The sequence below is a fragment of the Hydractinia symbiolongicarpus genome, chromosome 8, assembly GCF_029227915.1.
Source record: "Hydractinia symbiolongicarpus strain clone_291-10 chromosome 8, HSymV2.1, whole genome shotgun sequence".
NCBI lineage: Eukaryota > Metazoa > Cnidaria > Hydrozoa > Anthoathecata > Hydractiniidae > Hydractinia > Hydractinia symbiolongicarpus.
Window position 1 is genome coordinate 28563263 of NC_079882.1, and position 18579 is coordinate 28581841.

Here is an 18579-nt window from a genome sequence, read left to right on the forward strand (position 1 = left end):
TGGAAGAGGGCCATTAATATACCCCGTGCTAGCTAGCATGGAAACAGACGTTAAGCTGAGAATATTGCATGATGATGATGATGAATCCCTTACTCTTTACATATATTTCATATTTATACATAGCATTAAATGCGATGCAAAGTCATTTATTTAATTTGATCTTTTAACTTTTATTTTATGACCAAGCTCCATTGGTAGAAGGTCTTTCAGTTGCAGGCTTTTTCAAAGTTTAGCTCGTTGATGTCGGCAAAAAATTTTAATTTGTTATATATTCTAATCTGTTCGTTAAATGTAACTACATGTTCATATACATTATTTTTGATCAGGGTTTCAAGATCTGAAAATATAGTTAACGGGTAAAGAAATTTTTGAAAAAAGAATTTTCGTGTATTGATTGGTCCTTGCAGACGCCATCAAAATTCAAGTGACGGTTCTCCTTTGACATTGTTCTCCTAGTGGATTTTTACTGGCCTTATCACGCCTTATCAACTAGTAACAGATAATATCATGAGAATACGTTAAAAGTTAGGATTTAAAATTACAAATAAGATTTCGCTATCCTAAAGAGAAACCCTGGCATTTTTCTAGAGCCAGAAAGGCTTACCGCGGAAAACATTTCGACAAAAGTAAGGGGCAATATAGCCCGGCCTACCTGACTTTACTTACTTTAATTCTTCTTATGCAGTTTTTAAGTGAGGGACTTGTACTTTGGATTTTTTCTACTTTTCGCGGCCCTGTGCCGTGTAGTTCCGTAATGCCGAGAGGGTCAGGAACTCGGGCTAAGCCTAGGGGCAATAGACCTATTTTCATATCCATTTGGTTCCGCAAAATATGCATGCGAAAATGCAGAATAACATGAAAACGAGATTGGTTATAAGCAAATTTCGGGATGCTGGTTGTTTACATCCAAGTTTGAAGAATGTATCAACAAAATGTTGACTTTTATAGGTTTTAAAGGCAGTTTCACATAATCGTAGTTAACACAGTTATAAAGAGGGTGTTGGTAGTGTGACAAAAAAGTTAAAATATTGCAGTTTTTAAGGGTGTATCATTTTATTAGCCAGCTAAACCTCTAAAACCTAGCCACGTTTTTAGAATGATGTGAATACATTTTTATATAACTGTTTCCAAGTAAATTTACAACTAAAACTCAATATATAGTTTACTAATGCTCAACGGTACTTCGTATTACTCTGATCATTTAAAAAAATTAAAATTAGCTTGCTGGTAGCCAAATAGCCAGCAATTAAAAAAGCTACAACCCTGGAAAAACATATTGTGAATATCATTGAGCGCTCCATTCTTCCAAAATCAATATTGAATATGTTTGACTGATGCTTACAGAAGTACTCCAGAAACCTGGAGTACTAAAGAAAGTAACATTGACTTCTGGGGTAAAGGGGAGGGGAGTAAAGAGATTTTAACATTAAGAATAATGGAAAGGCTGAATTTTCTTATAGCATTTTCACAAGTATTTTTTCCAGAGTTGTTACTTATAGCTTAGATGTATGAGTAATCAACAAATCATTTTTCAACATTTTTGCGTAAAATGGTATTTAAAATCAATATTTTGAAACTATTGGCTGTTGTGATTATGTAACTGTCACACTCCCTCTGTCACTACTCTCTCTTACTGACTGTCAATAGTTGTACATTTGTATCAAGCATTATTGTGATGGTTAACCTTAATACTTATAGTTTTGTAAGTAATATGAATTGATAGAGCATAGAGCTTATCATAAATCTCCATATATAGAAAAAGTGAAGTCTTCTGTTAAATGGCACCCTATTTTTTTAGGTTTTTATCCAAAAAAGATGAGAATACAATAATATACTTTTTCTTATAAGAATGTCTGGATTTCAGCTGTAAACAGGCTTAATTTTTGTCAAAATCTCAGTCTTAATGTTCTTAAAAATCAGGTCCTTATGTATTTTGTTTTCTTGCTTACATGAAATCTTGAAAATTAATCTTGCAGAATTGTTTAAATGGTTTATTTACAGAGAATAAACTAGATAAAATTTTCGAAGTGCCGATTTGTGAAAATATAAAATCAAAAATTTCACATTGCTTTCACTTACTAAATGTAAAGTTTGACATGACAAGCATTTTGTGGACAAAATTTTACAGAATTTTTTTTCTTGGTAGTAACACCAGTAACCATTTTGTGTTTATTTCAAACAACAATTTTTAAATTGTTTTGTGAAGTGATCCTCTCAAGGAAAAGTTTATTTTTGACTGAGCAAAATCAGTGGACAATTTCATTCGCCTGAAAAAATCTAAACAGAAAATTATTTTTTGGAATTTTAAATATAATTTTTTTTACCAAATACAATTTACGATACAGGCTTAAAATGTGACACAAATAAGCAAGAACATTCCAAGGAAAGTTTAAAGTCCAACTTTCCCCACCAAGTCAAATTAGTATCCTAATTCTGAAATCACAAATGTGTAAAATGTGAGTTATAAATACTTCCAAAACTACCCTCACTCGGAAAAAAAATAAAGGTGGTAAGGCACTCACAAGTTCAACTGAACAACTATAGACCATTTCACAGATTATGCGCCATTATGAATTTGCGGAACTCGGTGGTGCAAGTTGAACTTTGGACTTCACGTTTTATTCAGCCATTTGCCTTGCGGAACTGCTGGCGGCAGGACAGTTTTGATTTTTGATATCTGTTTTTATCTTTGTGATACTAATTTTATGATATATATTTTGAAAAATACTTTTATTAGGCACTTATTTGTACTTTTAATTTCTTTTTGTACAATAAAGGCAACTTAATATATCCTAAAAACCTTAGCTAGCTAGAGGTCTCCCAAAAATGCTTTTAGGACACTGTGTATTGTAGCTAGCTAAAAGGCTGTAATTAGTAATTAATGCTTGGTTAAAGGTAATTTCATTTTATATTTAGATATTTAAAATTGTGTAGCTGCTTTGTGCATTATAAAGATAATGGCATTGGATTTTAAACTTGGATTATACTTTACTTTGGAGAGAAATTTTTGATTTTGGAAATACCTTTACTGGATTTGGACTTAAACTTTGTTTTTGAATTTGTAAAGAAATGTTTAGGTTGTAATACTTGTAAAGATCTAGAGAGTTATAATCCATTGTCAAAATACTTGTCAAAACTCTATAATGTTATTTTTTCCTAAAGTGAAACTTGCAAAATAAATAAAACTCGCAAAATAATCTGACTTCTTCTCTATAATGGATGTAAAAATTTTCAATACACTGCCCATAGATATACGGTAACAGGTTCAGTCACAGATTTTAGGAGTAGAGTTATTAGTCATTTTAATTGCAAATAATTTTTATTATTTTGATATTTTTATAATTTTGCTTTTTGGTGTATGTTTGTCCCTTGATCCGTCTACTTAAACACTCCTATCTTTGAGTCTTTCAAGAGTGGTATTAGAAAGAATACCTGTCTCTCTTCCCTGCTTTTGCTATTGCCCTATAATTTTTTTGTACGCTTCCCTTATTGAAAAATATCAAAAAGGGAAACCATGGAAATAGGTCTATAACACTTATTATCAGTCGTTAGTTCTCCCTTAAACGAATATGCAGATATACTAGCGTCATATACAATAAATACTTGCATTATCAAGACCACTATCCAGTCTACTGATGTGGGATTTGAAATAAGCGCCAAATAGTTCTTTCTTCAGGTCCCAGTTTGTTTACCCCAAACTAGACCCAGTTTTTTCGGTAAGTCGTCCACGTATTACTTCCTGAATATGAAGGAGATATAGTATTCAACATGCGTTAGACCTATGTACGTTCCCAAGCCTTGTGGAGATAATGATGTGCTATTCTCCATAAAGCACATTGTAGTGTGGGGCTCATCAATGTCTGTTGTCGAGTGTAGCAAACCCCCTCTTTCCTTGTAGTACAATGTAGTAAAGCGTAATTTTTCGTAGCGATGTGTAGCAGTACGTTATTTTCTGTAGCAGGCCGTAGTAGAACGTATTTCTCTGTAGTAGAGCGTATTTCTCTGTAGTAAAGCGTATTTCTCTGTAGTAGAGTGTAGTAGCGTGTAGTAGAGTGTAGTAGAGCGTATTTCTCTGTAGCAGAGTGTAGTAGCTGTAGTAGAGTGTAGTAGCTTGTAGTAGAGTGTAGTAGAGCGTATTTCTCTGTAATAGAGCGTATTTCTCTGTAGTAAAGCGTATTTCTCTGTAGTAGAGTGTAGTAGCGTGTAGTAGAGCGTGGTAGAGCGTATTTCTCTGTAGTAAAGCGTATTTCTCTGTAGTAGAGTGTAGTAGAGTGTAGTAGCCTGTAGTAGAGCGTAGTAGCTTGTAGTAGAGTGTAGTAGCTTGTAGTAGAGTGTAGTTGAGCGTATTTCTCTGTAATAGAGCGTATTTCTCTGTAGTAAAGCGTATTTCTCTGTAGTAGAGTGTAGTAGCGTGTAGTAGAGCGTGGTAGAGCGTATTTCTCTGTAGTAAAGCGTATTTCTCTGTAGTAGAGTGTAGTAACCTGTGGTAGCTTGTAGTAGAGTGTAGTAGCCTGTAGTAGAGCGTAGTAGTACAGCGTAGTACGCTGAAGTAGAGCGTAGTAGCCTGTAGTATAGTGTGGTGCGGCGTCTTTTTCTAGTGCTGCGCAACATAGGCATCCACATTTAGAATCTGACTAAAAAGGCAATTACAATTTATCACTATACAAACTCTATTTACAAGAAAAATAATTATTCACAGAGCACTATGGTTAAGAAGGGCAGGGGCTTACAACAGTTAAGCTTCATACAAATAGTTTCAAAAAATATTCTAACTTTTCAGTTAAAGTGAACTGGGGAAAACAGCGTTCAAATGACTACCATCGCCATAATGGTCTCGCACTATATACAAACGAAAAATTATCTGGAAATCTTCCCACAAAAAGATTCTTATCAGTACATCAATTGTAGTTGGTAGATAAACAAGCCACGATGGCCGATTCGCCAGTGGTCATCATAATATCAGAGACAAAGAAACAAATTTAGCAGACACGCCTAAATATTCATTTTCAATTTCACATCTTGTGTTTTACTGCGCTTACCCAACGAGACATGATCAGTTTGTTTGAGTCTTACAGAATACATCACAATCAATGCATGTTCCAAATACCATTAGTGAAGGCGAGTGATCAGTATTACATAAGAGATGCGGTTGTTTCCGTAAATTAGACCTTTGATAAAAATTTAGAAAAAAGCTCTTGTTTTAGAAGCAATCCATACATCACAGATTCGGTTGTTTCAGTAAATTAGACCTTTGATAAACATTCAGGAAAGAGCTCCTGTTTCTAGAAGCAATCCATACATCTCAGATTCAGTTGTTTTGGTGGATTGGGCTATTGTTAAGCATTCAGGAAAAAGCTCCTGTTTCTAGAAGCAATCCATATATCACAGATGCGGTTATTTCGGTAAATTGAGCCATTGATAAACATTCAGGAAAAAGATCCTGTTTCTAGAAGCAATCCGTACATAATAGAATTAGTTGTTTCGGTGAGCTAGGCCATTGATAAAAATTCAGGAAAATGGTCATGTTTCTAGAAGCAATCTATACATAACAGGTTCTGTTGTTTTGGTGAATTGGGCCTTTCATAACCTTTTAGATAATGCTTTTTGACATACAATTTTTGCCGGAATATAAAATTTCAGAACAAAAGTTACCGAATTTGGTGCTTGTCTATGATAAACCTTTTTTTGTTTCACAACATTAAAACTTGTTAACATATACCGGAACAAAATTTCGGCAAATATGTATCACGCCGTCTTCGCTAAGGATTAATCTGTTATGCTTTCGAATATAGAAGAATCCGTTTTTTGTGAAACAATTGTTAATATATATTGAACGATTGTAGTTTGTAGTTGTAGAGTCTTGATGAAATCTAGTGGTGTTTGTGTATTTCACAGACTAAAAGCTACTTTCTAAAAATAAGCTCATGCACTAACGAAAGTGAAAATAATTAGCATCCGTGGCATCACAGAATGTTTCACAAGAAGATTGCTACTTCTTTATAAATTGCTTTTTGTTAATATATGAAGTTTTTTATATGATTAATTCAAAAATAATATGATCAAGCTTGTGGTCATCCTTTTTATATATTACGTAGGGAATGATATTTTGAGACATTCACTTTCCGTTTGATAGCCCATTGTGATTGATTTCAATTTATTTCCACAAATGAATATATATAATACAGTGTCACGTATGAGGTGTGCTAGTTTTACGTATACTATACGTCTTGTATTATTCTAAGAAGCAATTAACTACTTGTTAAAAAGGGAAAAATATATATTCTACAAATAGTTGAAATACAGTATAGAGCTAATAGTTTTTCTCTTCTTGATTAAAGTAGAATGCAAAGTCCTTTCAGGCTAAAAGATTTCGGAACAAATTCAATTTATTTTATTCCCTTACTCGACACAAGTTGATAATATAAATTGACTAGTCGTTACCCCGTGGAAAAATCTATGGGTTCGCCCGTCCTTTATATTTACCTGTCGCAGCAAGGTGGATAAAAATATATCGCATTTGATATTCGTGTTTCCGCAACATCATTTTCTAACTCAGCGGGGGTCCGCGCAGAGACAGACAGACAGACGACGGCTATTATTATAGAGACTAGTCGTTGCCCGTGGAAAAATCCACGGGTTCGCCCGTCCTTTATATTTACCCGTCGCAACAAAGTGGATAAAAATATATCGCATTTGATATTCGTGTTTCCGTAACATCATTTTCTAACTCAGCAGGAGTCCGCGCAGAGACAGACAGACGACGGCTATTATTATAGAGATAGTCGTTAGCCCGTGGAAAAATCCACGGGGTCGCCCGTCCTTTAAATTAAGTTGTTGCAACAAAGTGGACAGAAATATATCGCATTTGGTATTGATGCGCATTTTAAATATTTTGTGTTTCCGTTACGGGACACGGCTTTCGCGGACACACAGACAGCACGCTAGTTCTAGCGGTAAGCGGATAGCGAATTTAATTATGCGCATGCGCGAAAAATTGTTTTTTAAATATAGCGCCTCAGAGGCGAAAGCCCGATTCTTGGTCAGATTGCCTATCCCAAAATTGATGCTTTTTACGGCGATTTAACCAACAAACTAAGGAAATGTACTGTTTTAATTGAAGGAAGTGAGGCCAGGTTACGTAACTAAGCGAAAAAAACATCTTACTTGCTTTTGTTTTGAAGTTACGCGGTAAAAAAACAAAACGAAAGTAAACACAAAAAATGACCTAGCTACATCATTAAATATCTCGACAACCAAAGTTTTTTTACCAAAGAGGTTTTTACAGCATTTAGTTCAGACCTTAAGCTCTTAAAAAAACTATGTTTGGAATGCATTTCACTTTTTTCCTAAAAATTTAAAGACTTGAAACAGACCCTACTTTTTTAAAAAAATATGGCCGCCACAAACCATGAAAACATGTTGGCAAAACTTTGTAGAGTTTGTGGAGAATTTTTAACTAAAAGTAAAGGTATTGCAAAACAGAAAATGACATTGGAGAAAGAATTAGAACTACTTTTTGTTCATATCCAGGAGGATGTGGACAACATTCATCCCAAATATGTTTGCTTTCGGTGTTACAACACACTTAAAAATATTGAAAATAGGAATACAACAACACAGTTGAAACCTAAAAATTGGTCTCCCCATACAGAAGTTTGCTCTGTATGTGAAAATGTTCAAGGTATGAAAAAAGGAGGCAGGCCATCAAAAAAGAAGAAAACAGGACGACCAAGTACTTTTAAGCCGATATGGTCAAGAAAAGCCTTAGAGGAAATTAGTGACAAAAATTTAAATGACATTATTCCACCCGTTGTCAGTCACCATGGCTTAGAAAAAAATCCACATTACAAGTTTTGTTTGTGCATGCTTTGTGGAAATCTTCTGAGACAACCTTTAATGGTTATCACATGTGAACATGCATTTTGTAAAGAATGCATCCTTATATATCTTGAAGGAAGTTTTCAAGATGAAAGTGAATGCCCTAAGTGCAAACGCGATGACATCATCACTCTTGTCAACCAATCAAATTTAAAACCAAGTTTGCACCGAAACCACATGGTAAATAGTTTACAAGTTGACTGTGATAACAAATGTGGAGAGAAATTTACATTGGATAAATTACATGAGCTTAAATTACACAATATATCGTGCAACACATCCACAAGTTCAAATACAAGTGCAAATTATTCAATAAGAGATGTATTTTTATTGGACGAGTCATCTCCTGTTCCAAGAGAAATAGAGGATGCCACCTTGCATGTTTTAAAACATAAAATGAAACAATCAACTGATATAAATAACAGCATAGAATTTAAAAGTGGAGGACCTAGGGTATGTATCTTAAAATCTCAGTTAATGGAAAATGCATATATTTACAAAAATAACTGATTTACATATCCAATTATTTTACATTATATATATATACATATATATCCTTGATATTTTAAAAATTAAATAAAATTAAACTAATGATTTCAAACAAATTTATTTTAGCCCTACATGTTTACCTCAACACCGAAACCGGTTAAAAATAGTAATGAAGTCTGCAAGCGGCCCATAGAAAAAAGGAACAAGTTTTTAAAAAACCAATTACTTTTTTCTTCTGGTGGAAATGAAAGTGGGTTCAGCGTACAAACTGGCAAATTAGTCAAGAGTCTGAAGGAAAATGAGAGAGTAGAAATACTCAAGAGAGCCAATATAACAACAAAGAGTATAACTCCAGAGGAATTTGTAGCAATGAAGGCAGACTTGAGTATTCCCTGGTCAAAATTAAAAACAATGTCAAGGTATGGCTGAAAATTGAGTACTAATACATAAATAATTATATACATGAAAATTCACAAAAAAGACAGAATAGACATGTTACACCTTTTTAAATAATTAATACCTTAAGGAAAGAAAGTGTGTCAGCAGTGTTGGTGGATTAGTGCTCATCAGATTTATTTTATTTAGCATCTGTCAAATTAAATTCTTACCAAAAAAGAAAACTGCAAACTTTATTTTCCTAAGGTATATAGTATGCACATTTAAAAAAATAATAATATTCTGCATATAGATGGTTATCAACCTTTAACATATCCATACCATCACAGAGAAAACAAAGAAAAGTGGCTACGGAATGGACTGGTGATCAATTGCGTTCAGAACTAGCTCCATTCTCATTCGAAGTTAAAGGGCACAAAGGCAAATTTGAAATAAGAAGTGCAGCATGGGTTTATGTTGAAAGCCTGGAATCCCAAGTCAAAACAATGTTTCACTGTCTAAGACAGTAGGTTTTTGTGTTTACTTACTCTTAGGAAAAAGATACATATAGTTAAAAAAAACTTAAAAAATAAATAAAAATGAAAATTTAAGACAGATGCAATTCTACTTCTATTTAGGAATGGACTATTAACTGATTACCCCTTCATGAATAATGAAATACATGTAAAAATAGGAGGAGATCATGGCGGTGGTTCATTCAAGCTTTCATTTCAAATATGTAACACAAAGAATCCAAACAGCAAGGTAAAAGAAAGTCCTAGATAACTTTTACTACCTTTTAGAAAAAAAAACATTATTTTCCTATGATTTTTATAGTCAAACACTGTGGTCTTCAGTATCTTTGAGGCCAAGGATAGAAGATCAAATTTGAAAATTGGGACAAGTCGATTTACAGAACAAATTGATAGACTACAGTCCAGCAAATTTGGGTTGGTATTTATCACATTTTTGTTAGAGTTAACACTTCTATGTTTAAAATTTATACCTATATTCTACATTTAGTGACCAGAGAGTAAGAGTATTTCTTTCGGGTGATTACGAATTTTTAAGCAGTGCATATGGCATAACCGGAGCTAACGGTATGTAAAAATAGTACAAAATATAAAAAAAGTACAAAATATAAAATGTATTAGTCAAAATAAAAAATCCTATTTTATTTTATTTTCATTTAAAATATTCAGGGAGACACCCATGTTTGTATTGCATAGCAACAAAAGAAGAAATACAGAAACCTGTGGATATACGTGGAAAATTTCCTGTAAGAACCCTGGAAACTTTGAAGGAGAATTTAGCAAAATTTAGAGACTCTGGTGGCAATTTGAAGAATGCAAAATTCAACTACAATGTAATTGATGACCCACTTTTTAACATTCCAATTGACCAGGTAAGTAAAATTCATGCTATACTATACTGTATGTATATTTTTGATCACTGTTGCCTCCAAAACTATTGTTTTAAAATACATTTTAGTCATAGTTATATATATTAGTGATAATAAAGTAATATTTAATCAGTCAAGTTTTATTACTCAATTTTAGGCATCTTTACCTGGACTACACATTTCCTTGGGATGTTTTTTAAAATTTTTTACAATGTTTGAAGATAAATGCCACAGTGTGGACATCGCGTTAGCAACCAAGATGGCAAACGCTAATCAGAAAACCCAAGAAGAGGAATTTAACAAGTTTATTGCTTTAACATCAGAAATAGACTTGTTAGAAAAAAATATTGAAGACTGTGATGAAAAGATCCAATTGATTAATGACACCATCATTGCAGCTGTAATGCGAGACCCAAACAATGAGGATAAAATTAAAAACATGTACCAACTAAGAATTGAACACTTTGAAGCAAAAAAGATTGAAAAGGTATAAATATTAAATTTGAAGACAAATTTTTTCAAAACAAATGCAAAAAAATATTCTCAATTTAATTCAATATTTTAGACCAACCGTATTGAGGAGTTAAAAGAAGCAAACAATTTTAAAAAAACTGATGGTCCTTGTGTGCAAGCAGTTGATGCTATCCTCAACAAGCTCAACATTAAACGCCAAGCTTATTATGGTGGTAGCTTTATTGGAAATCATGTAAATAAAATGCTTGAGGTGAAAAAATAATGTTCTATATTGTATATTTTTTAATAAGCAACTTACCATTAACGAACTAGGGCTTGAATAGTAATTAATAATATTTGCTTATTATTAAAAAAGTGCATTAACAGAAACTGTAATCAACAACATTTGATATTTAGCCTAACAACTTTATCCAAATGTGCAATATACTTCCAATCACTGTCACTAAACTTGGATACAATGGATCAGACATACATGCAGATGCTATTTTACATGCTGAAAACTTTAAACAGCTGTTTTTACATTATTCGAAATGTCACAAAACATTAAATACACGTGAAGTTATGAACCAAGACAAAATTGAAAACTTTGGTAGGTATATTATATAAACACTAATAATTGGTCACATTTTTGCACAAATTACACACATATATAAAAGCCATAACATGTAAACATTTGTTTTAGAACTAAATGTAAAAGAACTGATGGTGTTTCTTCGAGATATATTTCCCCTTCAATCGATCACTCCAAAGTTACATCTACTTGAGGATCATGCCGTAAACTTTGTTTCTGCTTGGGGTACAGGTTTAGGGTTCTATGGAGAACAAGGTGCAGAAAGCATCCATGCTGAATTCAATGGCATTGCACGGCTATACCATGCAGTAAAACCGGACACAAATCGTCTACTTTTAATGACAAAGGAGCATTATTTGCGATGTAACCCCGTAGGACAAGGGATGGTTCCTGAAATAAAAAAGAGAAAACTCTCTACTAGCTAGCTCTAGCTGATGTTTATAGAGCATCCCTACACAATGTGTATATCATGTATATATAATGTAAATATTTTTATTGGATGTTCATTGAATAGCTAGGCTGACTCACCGTGGTGTGGAAGGTGCCTTTTTCCTTCGACTTTGTGATAATAAAAACACCACAAAAAAAAGTGAAATGGTTTTTAATTTACTAAACTTACCATCAGGATGGTGTTGATAAGCTAAATCTAAGAGTCTTTCCCACAGAAAACTTTAGTTAAAAAGATATTACAATTTTACTACACCCACTACCAATTTTAATGTTTTGGAAGGGGACGAAGTCCCACGTCAAATACTGGAGAAAACAATAAACTTTTTTATAACTTACTTATTCCTCCGGCTACATCGCTCCTTCCTCTTCAGAAAAATTCTCAATGTAGAAAACCGGGAAGCACTTCATGGAAGGATCCATATAGTCTGTGAATATGTCGTATACTTGAACCTCTAACACAACCTCACCTTTACCCGACATTGTCGTATTCCTTCCCTCACGACAGCTCAACTGCATCCGACACGCGACGTTAAACAATTTATCAACGTCGTGATGTTGTTAATACATACTACTGCCTAATGTAATATCTTTGTAATATACAGTAATACACTGTAGTACTTAGTAATATGCCGTATTGTATACTGTAGTACTTAGTAATATGCCGTATTACTTTGTAGTATCCAGTAATACACTGTAATACCTTGTAGTATTCAGTAATACACTGTAATACCTTGTAGTATTCAGTAATACACTGTAATACTTTGTAGTATTCAGTAATACACTGTAATACCTTGTAGTATTCGGTAATACACTGTAATACCTTGTAGTATTCAGTAATACACTGTAATACCTTGTAGTATTCGGTAATATACTGTAATATCCTGTAGTATTCAGTAATACACTGTAATACTTTGTAGTATTCAGTAATACACTGTAATACCTTGTAGTATTCAGTAATACACTGTAATACCTTGTAGTATTCAGTAATACACTGTAATACCTTGTAGTATTCGGTAATATACTGTAATACCTTGTAGTACACTGTAATACCTTGTAATATGCGGTAGTATACTGTAATACCTTGTAGTATTTAGTAATACACTGTAATACCTTGTAGTATTCAGTAATACACTGTAATACTTTGTAGTATTCAGTAATACACTGTAATACTTTGTAGTATTCAGTAATACACTGTAATACCTTGTAGTATTCGGTAATACACTGTAATACCTTGTAGTACTCAGTAATACACTGTAATACCTTGTAGTATTCAGTAATACACTGTAATACCTTGTAGTATTCGGTAATATACTGTTATACCTTGTAGTACACTGTAATACCTTGTAATATTCGGTAGTATACTGTAATACCTTGTAGTATTCGGTAATACACTGTAATACCTTGTAGTACTCAGAAATACACTGTAATACCTTGTAGTATTCAGTAATACACTGTAATACCTTGTAGTATTCAGTAATACACTGTAATACCTTGTAGTATTCGGTAATATACTGTAATACCTTGTAGTACACTGTAATACCTTGTAATATTCGGTAGTATACTGTAATACCTTGTAGTATTTAGTAATACACTGTAATACCTTGTAGTATTCAGTAATACACTGTAATACCTTGTAATATTCGGTAGTATACTGTAATACCTTGTAGTATTTAGTAATACACTGTAATACCTTGTAGTATTCAGTAATACACTGTAATACCTTGTAGTATTCAGTAATACACTGTAATACCTTGTAGTATTCGGTAATATACTGTAATATCCTGTAGTATTCAGTAATACACTGTAATACTTTGTAGTATTCAGTAATACACTGTAATACCTTGTAGTATTCAGTAATACACTGTAATACCTTGTAGTATTCAGTAATACACTGTAATACTTTGTAGTATTCAGTAATACACTGTAGTACTTAGTAATATACTGTAATATTTTGTAGTATTTAGTAATACACTGTAATACTTAGTAATATACTGTAATACCTTGTAGTATTCGGTAATACACTGTAATACTTTGTAGTATTCAGTAATACACTGTAATACCTTGTAGTATTCGGTAATACACTGTAATACCTTGTAGTACACTGTAATACCTTGTAATATTCGGTAGTATACTGTAATACCTTGTAGTATTCAGTAATACACTGTAATACTTTGTAGTATTCAGTAATACACTGTAGTACTTAGTAATATACTGTAATATTTTGTAGTATTTAGTAATACACTGTAATACTTAGTAATATACTGTAATACCTTGTAGTATTCGGTAATACACTGTAATACTTTGTAGTATTCAGTAATACACTGTAGTACTTAGTAATATACTGTAATATTTTGTAGTATTCAGTAATACACTGTAATACCTTGTAGTATTCGGTAATACACTGTAGTAGTTGTAACATCTAACTGTAATATTTTGTAGTATTTGGTAATACACTGTAATACTTAGTAATATACTGTAATACATGTAATAGATCTTTGACGGTTGCGCAAAGCATTCTGGGTATTTTTTCTTCCCAGCGTTCACATATCACATGGAACGTTGGCTGCAGATACAGATATAGATACAGATACAGATAATCTTTTCTGGGAATGACAGTTTACAAAAATTGAACTGAATAAATACAAGGAAGTATTAACAAACTATCACAACCAGCAGGGGCCCTGTCAAAACAGCCCGAAGGCCAGTTAAAAGATGCGAGTAGGACCCTATGCAAAAAAATTTGTACAAACTTCAATACTGCAAGAGCTCTGATTGCTCATGAGCAAAAAGTAAAAGTAAAAGCCACTGCTGAATATACAATTTGCTTCTGCGTAACATGCGAAAAGACATTTGAATCAGACGATGCGCTGACTTGGAATGTTTGGAAGGGTAAGTCGGTTTAAAATAAATGAAACAAATACCCTTATTTGGTTGGTTCGTTTCTTATATAATTTCGAATGTTTTTTTTTCCTTCGAAATTCGAACTGTATATTCTAATTTAAGTAGTTGTGGAGGAAAATTTGTCATTGGTATTCTATCATGTGCAAAATTTGATTATTGCTTTAAGACGAGAATAGAATCCAGGTAATAAAATGGCTACTGACTGGTTTTGATCCTGCCCTGTACAATACAAAGCCATTTGTCAGACCTTGGAGCATGTGCTATAACTTTGACCTCCAGGAGGAGAAAATCCCTCTGACAACTACAACAAAAAAGCTTAAAAAATGTTCCTTTAAAACAAAACTTTGGCTGCGAGAAAGAGTAAAGCTAAGTCTGTAACCTTAAATTTTGTTAAAGTTGGATTTAAAAGCAATCCAGTGCAATTTCCTAGAGACAAAATTAGGGGCCTTCAAAAAATTTTTTGGTCCCCGTTAGCGGGATATCGCCGCTAAGATTTGGACCCCCTCCCCCTCTTTTAGCAGATTTCTGTCCGTGAAATACATACATTTGGATAAATCTTAGAAGGCTCAGGGGCGTGTTTTGTAGATAAAAGTTATCGGAATTGATGACATGAGACATTATGCTCGCGAACGAAGAATTTACAGGCCACAAACAAATTTTTGAAATTTCTCAATGGTTCGCAGATTCTTTTTTCAAACTTGAAACCCCCTCCCTCCCTTAGCGCCAATATCCCGCTAACAGGGCCCCAAAAAATTTTTGAAGGCCCCCTAGGGCTTAATTAGGAAACTCTGATTGTATTTCGGCCACAAGAACACAAATATTGCCCTCAACTGTTACTGACACAACTTCAGCTGCCATTCTCCTTTTGTGTTTTGCTGTAATGGCAATGTTGATGCTTTGCGCACTTTTTTCCCTTTATTCCGCCTACCCATCCTGTGCCCAAAAGGGACGTGGAAATAATTAAGAAGTGCTAGTATGTTAACTTTGACCTGCTTCTTCTCCTATGCTTAATGCTCTTTTAGCCTTGTGTATTTCAATGGATGATATAGGTGAGTATGACCTGAATGTAAAAACAGTGGCAGTGGTCACAATGTCTCCCTTATAAGAATGACCACAAATAAGTCACACATAAAGGGTTAAGTCCTGGTGTGTTGTCTTTTTTCTGCATCTTTGCAAGGAAATGATTACATACGACACTTTGTAACTTAGTTTGCCAATCAATATAAGTTTTTTTGCTGTCTACACATTTGACCAACTCCATTGCTTGCACATGGCTAGTGATCCAGTACGTTGGTTGGATGCATAGATGACCTTTTACAGTACATGCATAGTGCCTCATTGCTTCCTTCAACATCATCCTCGCAATCCCTCTTCATCTCGCGTCCAGGACCATGACCTGTTTTTTTTTCGTTTCGAGAAAGGGCATTTTGCTTTCACCTCTCCAAACCGGTTGAACAAAGGTTTGTAAATTAGTTAAAGTGGGATGTAATAACTAAAACAGGTAACTACCAGTCTCCACAGAACCAGCAGTCCCTGTAGAACGACCAGAAAACCAACAGCGAACCAGCAGTATCATCACAGAACCACCAATGAATAAATAATTCCAATATTAAACTCCCACGCCAAAGTGAGCGCAACGAAGCTAATTAAATACATTACAGTCGAAGACCCTACTTTCCACTGGCTATTTCGTGTCCCTCCTACACGAACTAACGGTCCTCGTGCAGGTGAATTTTAAAAATGACTCTCAAAGTGTTATAAACTTCATTCTACGTAAAAAAAATAATCACAATACAAAAAGTCGATCTTTTGTTATTCATTCCATAAAAATTCATGATTTGAATCAGCAAGAAAAGTGTTGTTTTGCTGGAGGTAACATATGTATTTTAGACCCTCGTTAAAAAAAGATGGTCGTCGTATTACCAAGTTCTATGTTCTAGCTATTGTTGTTATCATGGTAATCATTAGCATTCCTGATTGAAATTACTGAAAAAGATTGAAATGTTGGTTTGTTATTTATTGCGTTAAAGAGTAAATTGCAAGGAAACAGAATGAGTCTTGATTTTTTAATCCCAGAACGGTATAATTTGGATAATATTTCACTAATATAGTGTATACTGTGAATAGATCTGTATTCTTTATTATGGCATAAAGCCGTACATCTAAACCTAAAAGATATAATGAACATAATGACAATCTTGCCACTACATTCTCTCTCAATAAAACAAAATCATAAAGTATGTTCAAGAAAAGAAACTGCAAGACGCAGGAACACAATGTAAGAATGCTTTTAAAGTGTCATTTGGCATACTGTTATATTTGTTCTAATTAACCAAAACTTAACGGTATTCTACCGGATAGTATACGTAGCAGGTTTTCAGCTGAAGCAGTGCCTTCGTAAGACAGTCAGCAATCTGATCACTTGATTTCGTAAGAATGAGTTCCCCCATTTCTCCTTTTTCGACCATCTCACGAAGTGCACAAATATCAATATACAATCGTTTATCTTCTATGACGTTGGTATTTTTGACTGCTTCCGCAAGTGATTTATTTTCTGATATACAGATAATTGGTATATCAACTGAAAAAATCTCTTTAATTAGGGATCTGATCAACATGGCATGTTCCGCACCTTCTAAGAGAGCCATGGTTTCCGCACCCATGGCGCTTTTAACAACCCATTTTAACTTGTGAGATCTCCAAATATGTGGCGGAATTTTGCTTTCACCATGCAGTAGCAGAACAAATCCACCTTGTGAGCCGCCATTAATTAAATTTCCATGTGATGCATCACTGAAAAGTATGAGTGTTTGAAATAACAATCTTTACTTCAGTTTGCTGCAGATGTTTCAGCTGCTTGTTAGCTCTACGAGCATCAGCAACTGTTCCATGTCTTATGCGAGTGCTTAAATCACAGGCAACGTAAGCAGCATCAGGTCTAGTTTGTTTTGCTGCCCATTGAATTTGACGTGCTTCATATTTTGTAAGTGGAATTGTAGACGTACTATTGGTAAAATTATTTGGTGAAATGTTACTAATGTAATTATGCTGATGAATAATTACTGCACCACACTCTTGTTCAATTTCTAATCCCAAAAAGTTAAACGACTTTGAATTCTCTTTACTAAGTGAGAATGTCTTACGTAAATGTGCAATGATAGTGTCATGAAACAAATCACTTCCAACGAAAAAGCACTCGTCAACATGACAGCAAATTACACCTTTGAGAGTTTCTTTTCTCCAGAAAAATAATGCATTGTCATAAATGCTTCTTGTAGCTCCAACTTTATCGAATTCGTTAGATAATGTCTCATACCAAGCGCGTGAAGCGTCGCACAAGCCATAAACAGGTGTTTTTAGTTTCCACAACTTGTCTGTGTTAGCTTCTGGTGGTGGAAGAAGATGTACGGCTCTACCAATCTTGGCACCTTGAAGAAACCCAGCTTTAATATCAAGACTGTAAAATTTTCCATCCATGGGTTGCACCAATATTACACACAAGACGAAAGTTCTCCTTGTTTACAGTTGGCGAGTCTGTTCGTATACCAATAGTGTCCTCCTCAAAACCTTGTGCCACTAATCGTGCTTTAATTTCTGCTTTACCATCATGACTTTTCTCAGATATCGCCCAGCCGGTTGTGGTTATGTCTTGCCCTTTGTCTTCAACTTCATCATAAACATTGTAATCACGCCATTTAGTTAATTCTTTATGTTGAGCTTCACTAACATCGCATGACGTTTCTACATTATATACTGACTCTGTGTTTACCTTTTCCCAATCCAAAATGTTTTCAAAGTCAATTGATTTCATGGCTTTGGTTTTAACATCTTTGACATTCAACCAATTCTTATATGCTCCAACTCCAGATTTTCCTACTTTACCAGCACGACTAACAACCATAAATTCAGCAAGTTTATTAGTATCAGGATCAATAAACCTAACCCTCTCCCTGACTTTTGGAAGGGTCACTGTCAATGACTGTTCATTGCGAGGTGTGTTAGAAACTTCTTGCTCAATGCTTGATTGATGTGTTGTTTC

The 18579-nt window shown here is 34.0% G+C and overlaps 3 protein-coding genes across 4 annotated transcripts in view; 2 read left to right on the forward strand and 1 right to left on the reverse strand.

The window, feature by feature from the left end:
- LOC130655072 (uncharacterized) overlaps positions 1-18579 on the reverse strand; it is a 94744-nt gene that overhangs the window by 43818 nt on the left and 32347 nt on the right. The window lies entirely within an intron of this gene.
- LOC130655068 (V(D)J recombination-activating protein 1-like) lies at positions 6112-8799 on the forward strand. Its single transcript, XM_057457768.1, has 2 exons — positions 6112-8331; positions 8494-8799. Exons 1-2 carry the CDS (start codon positions 7393-7395, stop codon positions 8794-8796), a joined length of 1242 nt encoding a protein of 413 aa, XP_057313751.1. The 5' UTR covers positions 6112-7392; the 3' UTR covers positions 8797-8799.
- On the forward strand, positions 8999-12015 carry LOC130655069 (uncharacterized). Of its 2 annotated transcripts, XM_057457769.1 has the most exons (7): positions 8999-9507; positions 9580-9692; positions 9766-9842; positions 9945-10147; positions 10302-10631; positions 10710-10868; positions 11015-12015. In XM_057457769.1, exons 1-7 carry the CDS (start codon positions 9409-9411, stop codon positions 11222-11224), a joined length of 1191 nt encoding a protein of 396 aa, XP_057313752.1. In that variant the 5' UTR covers positions 8999-9408; the 3' UTR covers positions 11225-12015. The 2 variants fall into 2 exon arrangements, with proteins under 2 accessions (XP_057313752.1, XP_057313753.1); XM_057457770.1 differs by lacking the exon at positions 10710-10868.

Coding starts and splice junctions, on each gene's coding strand:
- LOC130655069 (XM_057457769.1), top strand. CDS start 9,409: ATGAATAATGAAATACATGTAAAAATAGGAGGAGATCATGGCGGTGGT. Junction 9,693..9,765: donor CTACAGTCCAGCAAATTTGG/GTTGGTATTTAT, acceptor TTCTACATTTAG/TGACCAGAGAGTAAGAGTAT. Junction 10,869..11,014: donor ATGTAAATAAAATGCTTGAG/GTGAAAAAATAA, acceptor TTTGATATTTAG/CCTAACAACTTTATCCAAAT.
- LOC130655068 (XM_057457768.1), top strand. CDS start 7,393: ATGGCCGCCACAAACCATGAAAACATGTTGGCAAAACTTTGTAGAGTT. Junction 8,332..8,493: donor TTAAAAGTGGAGGACCTAGG/GTATGTATCTTA, acceptor AATTTATTTTAG/CCCTACATGTTTACCTCAAC.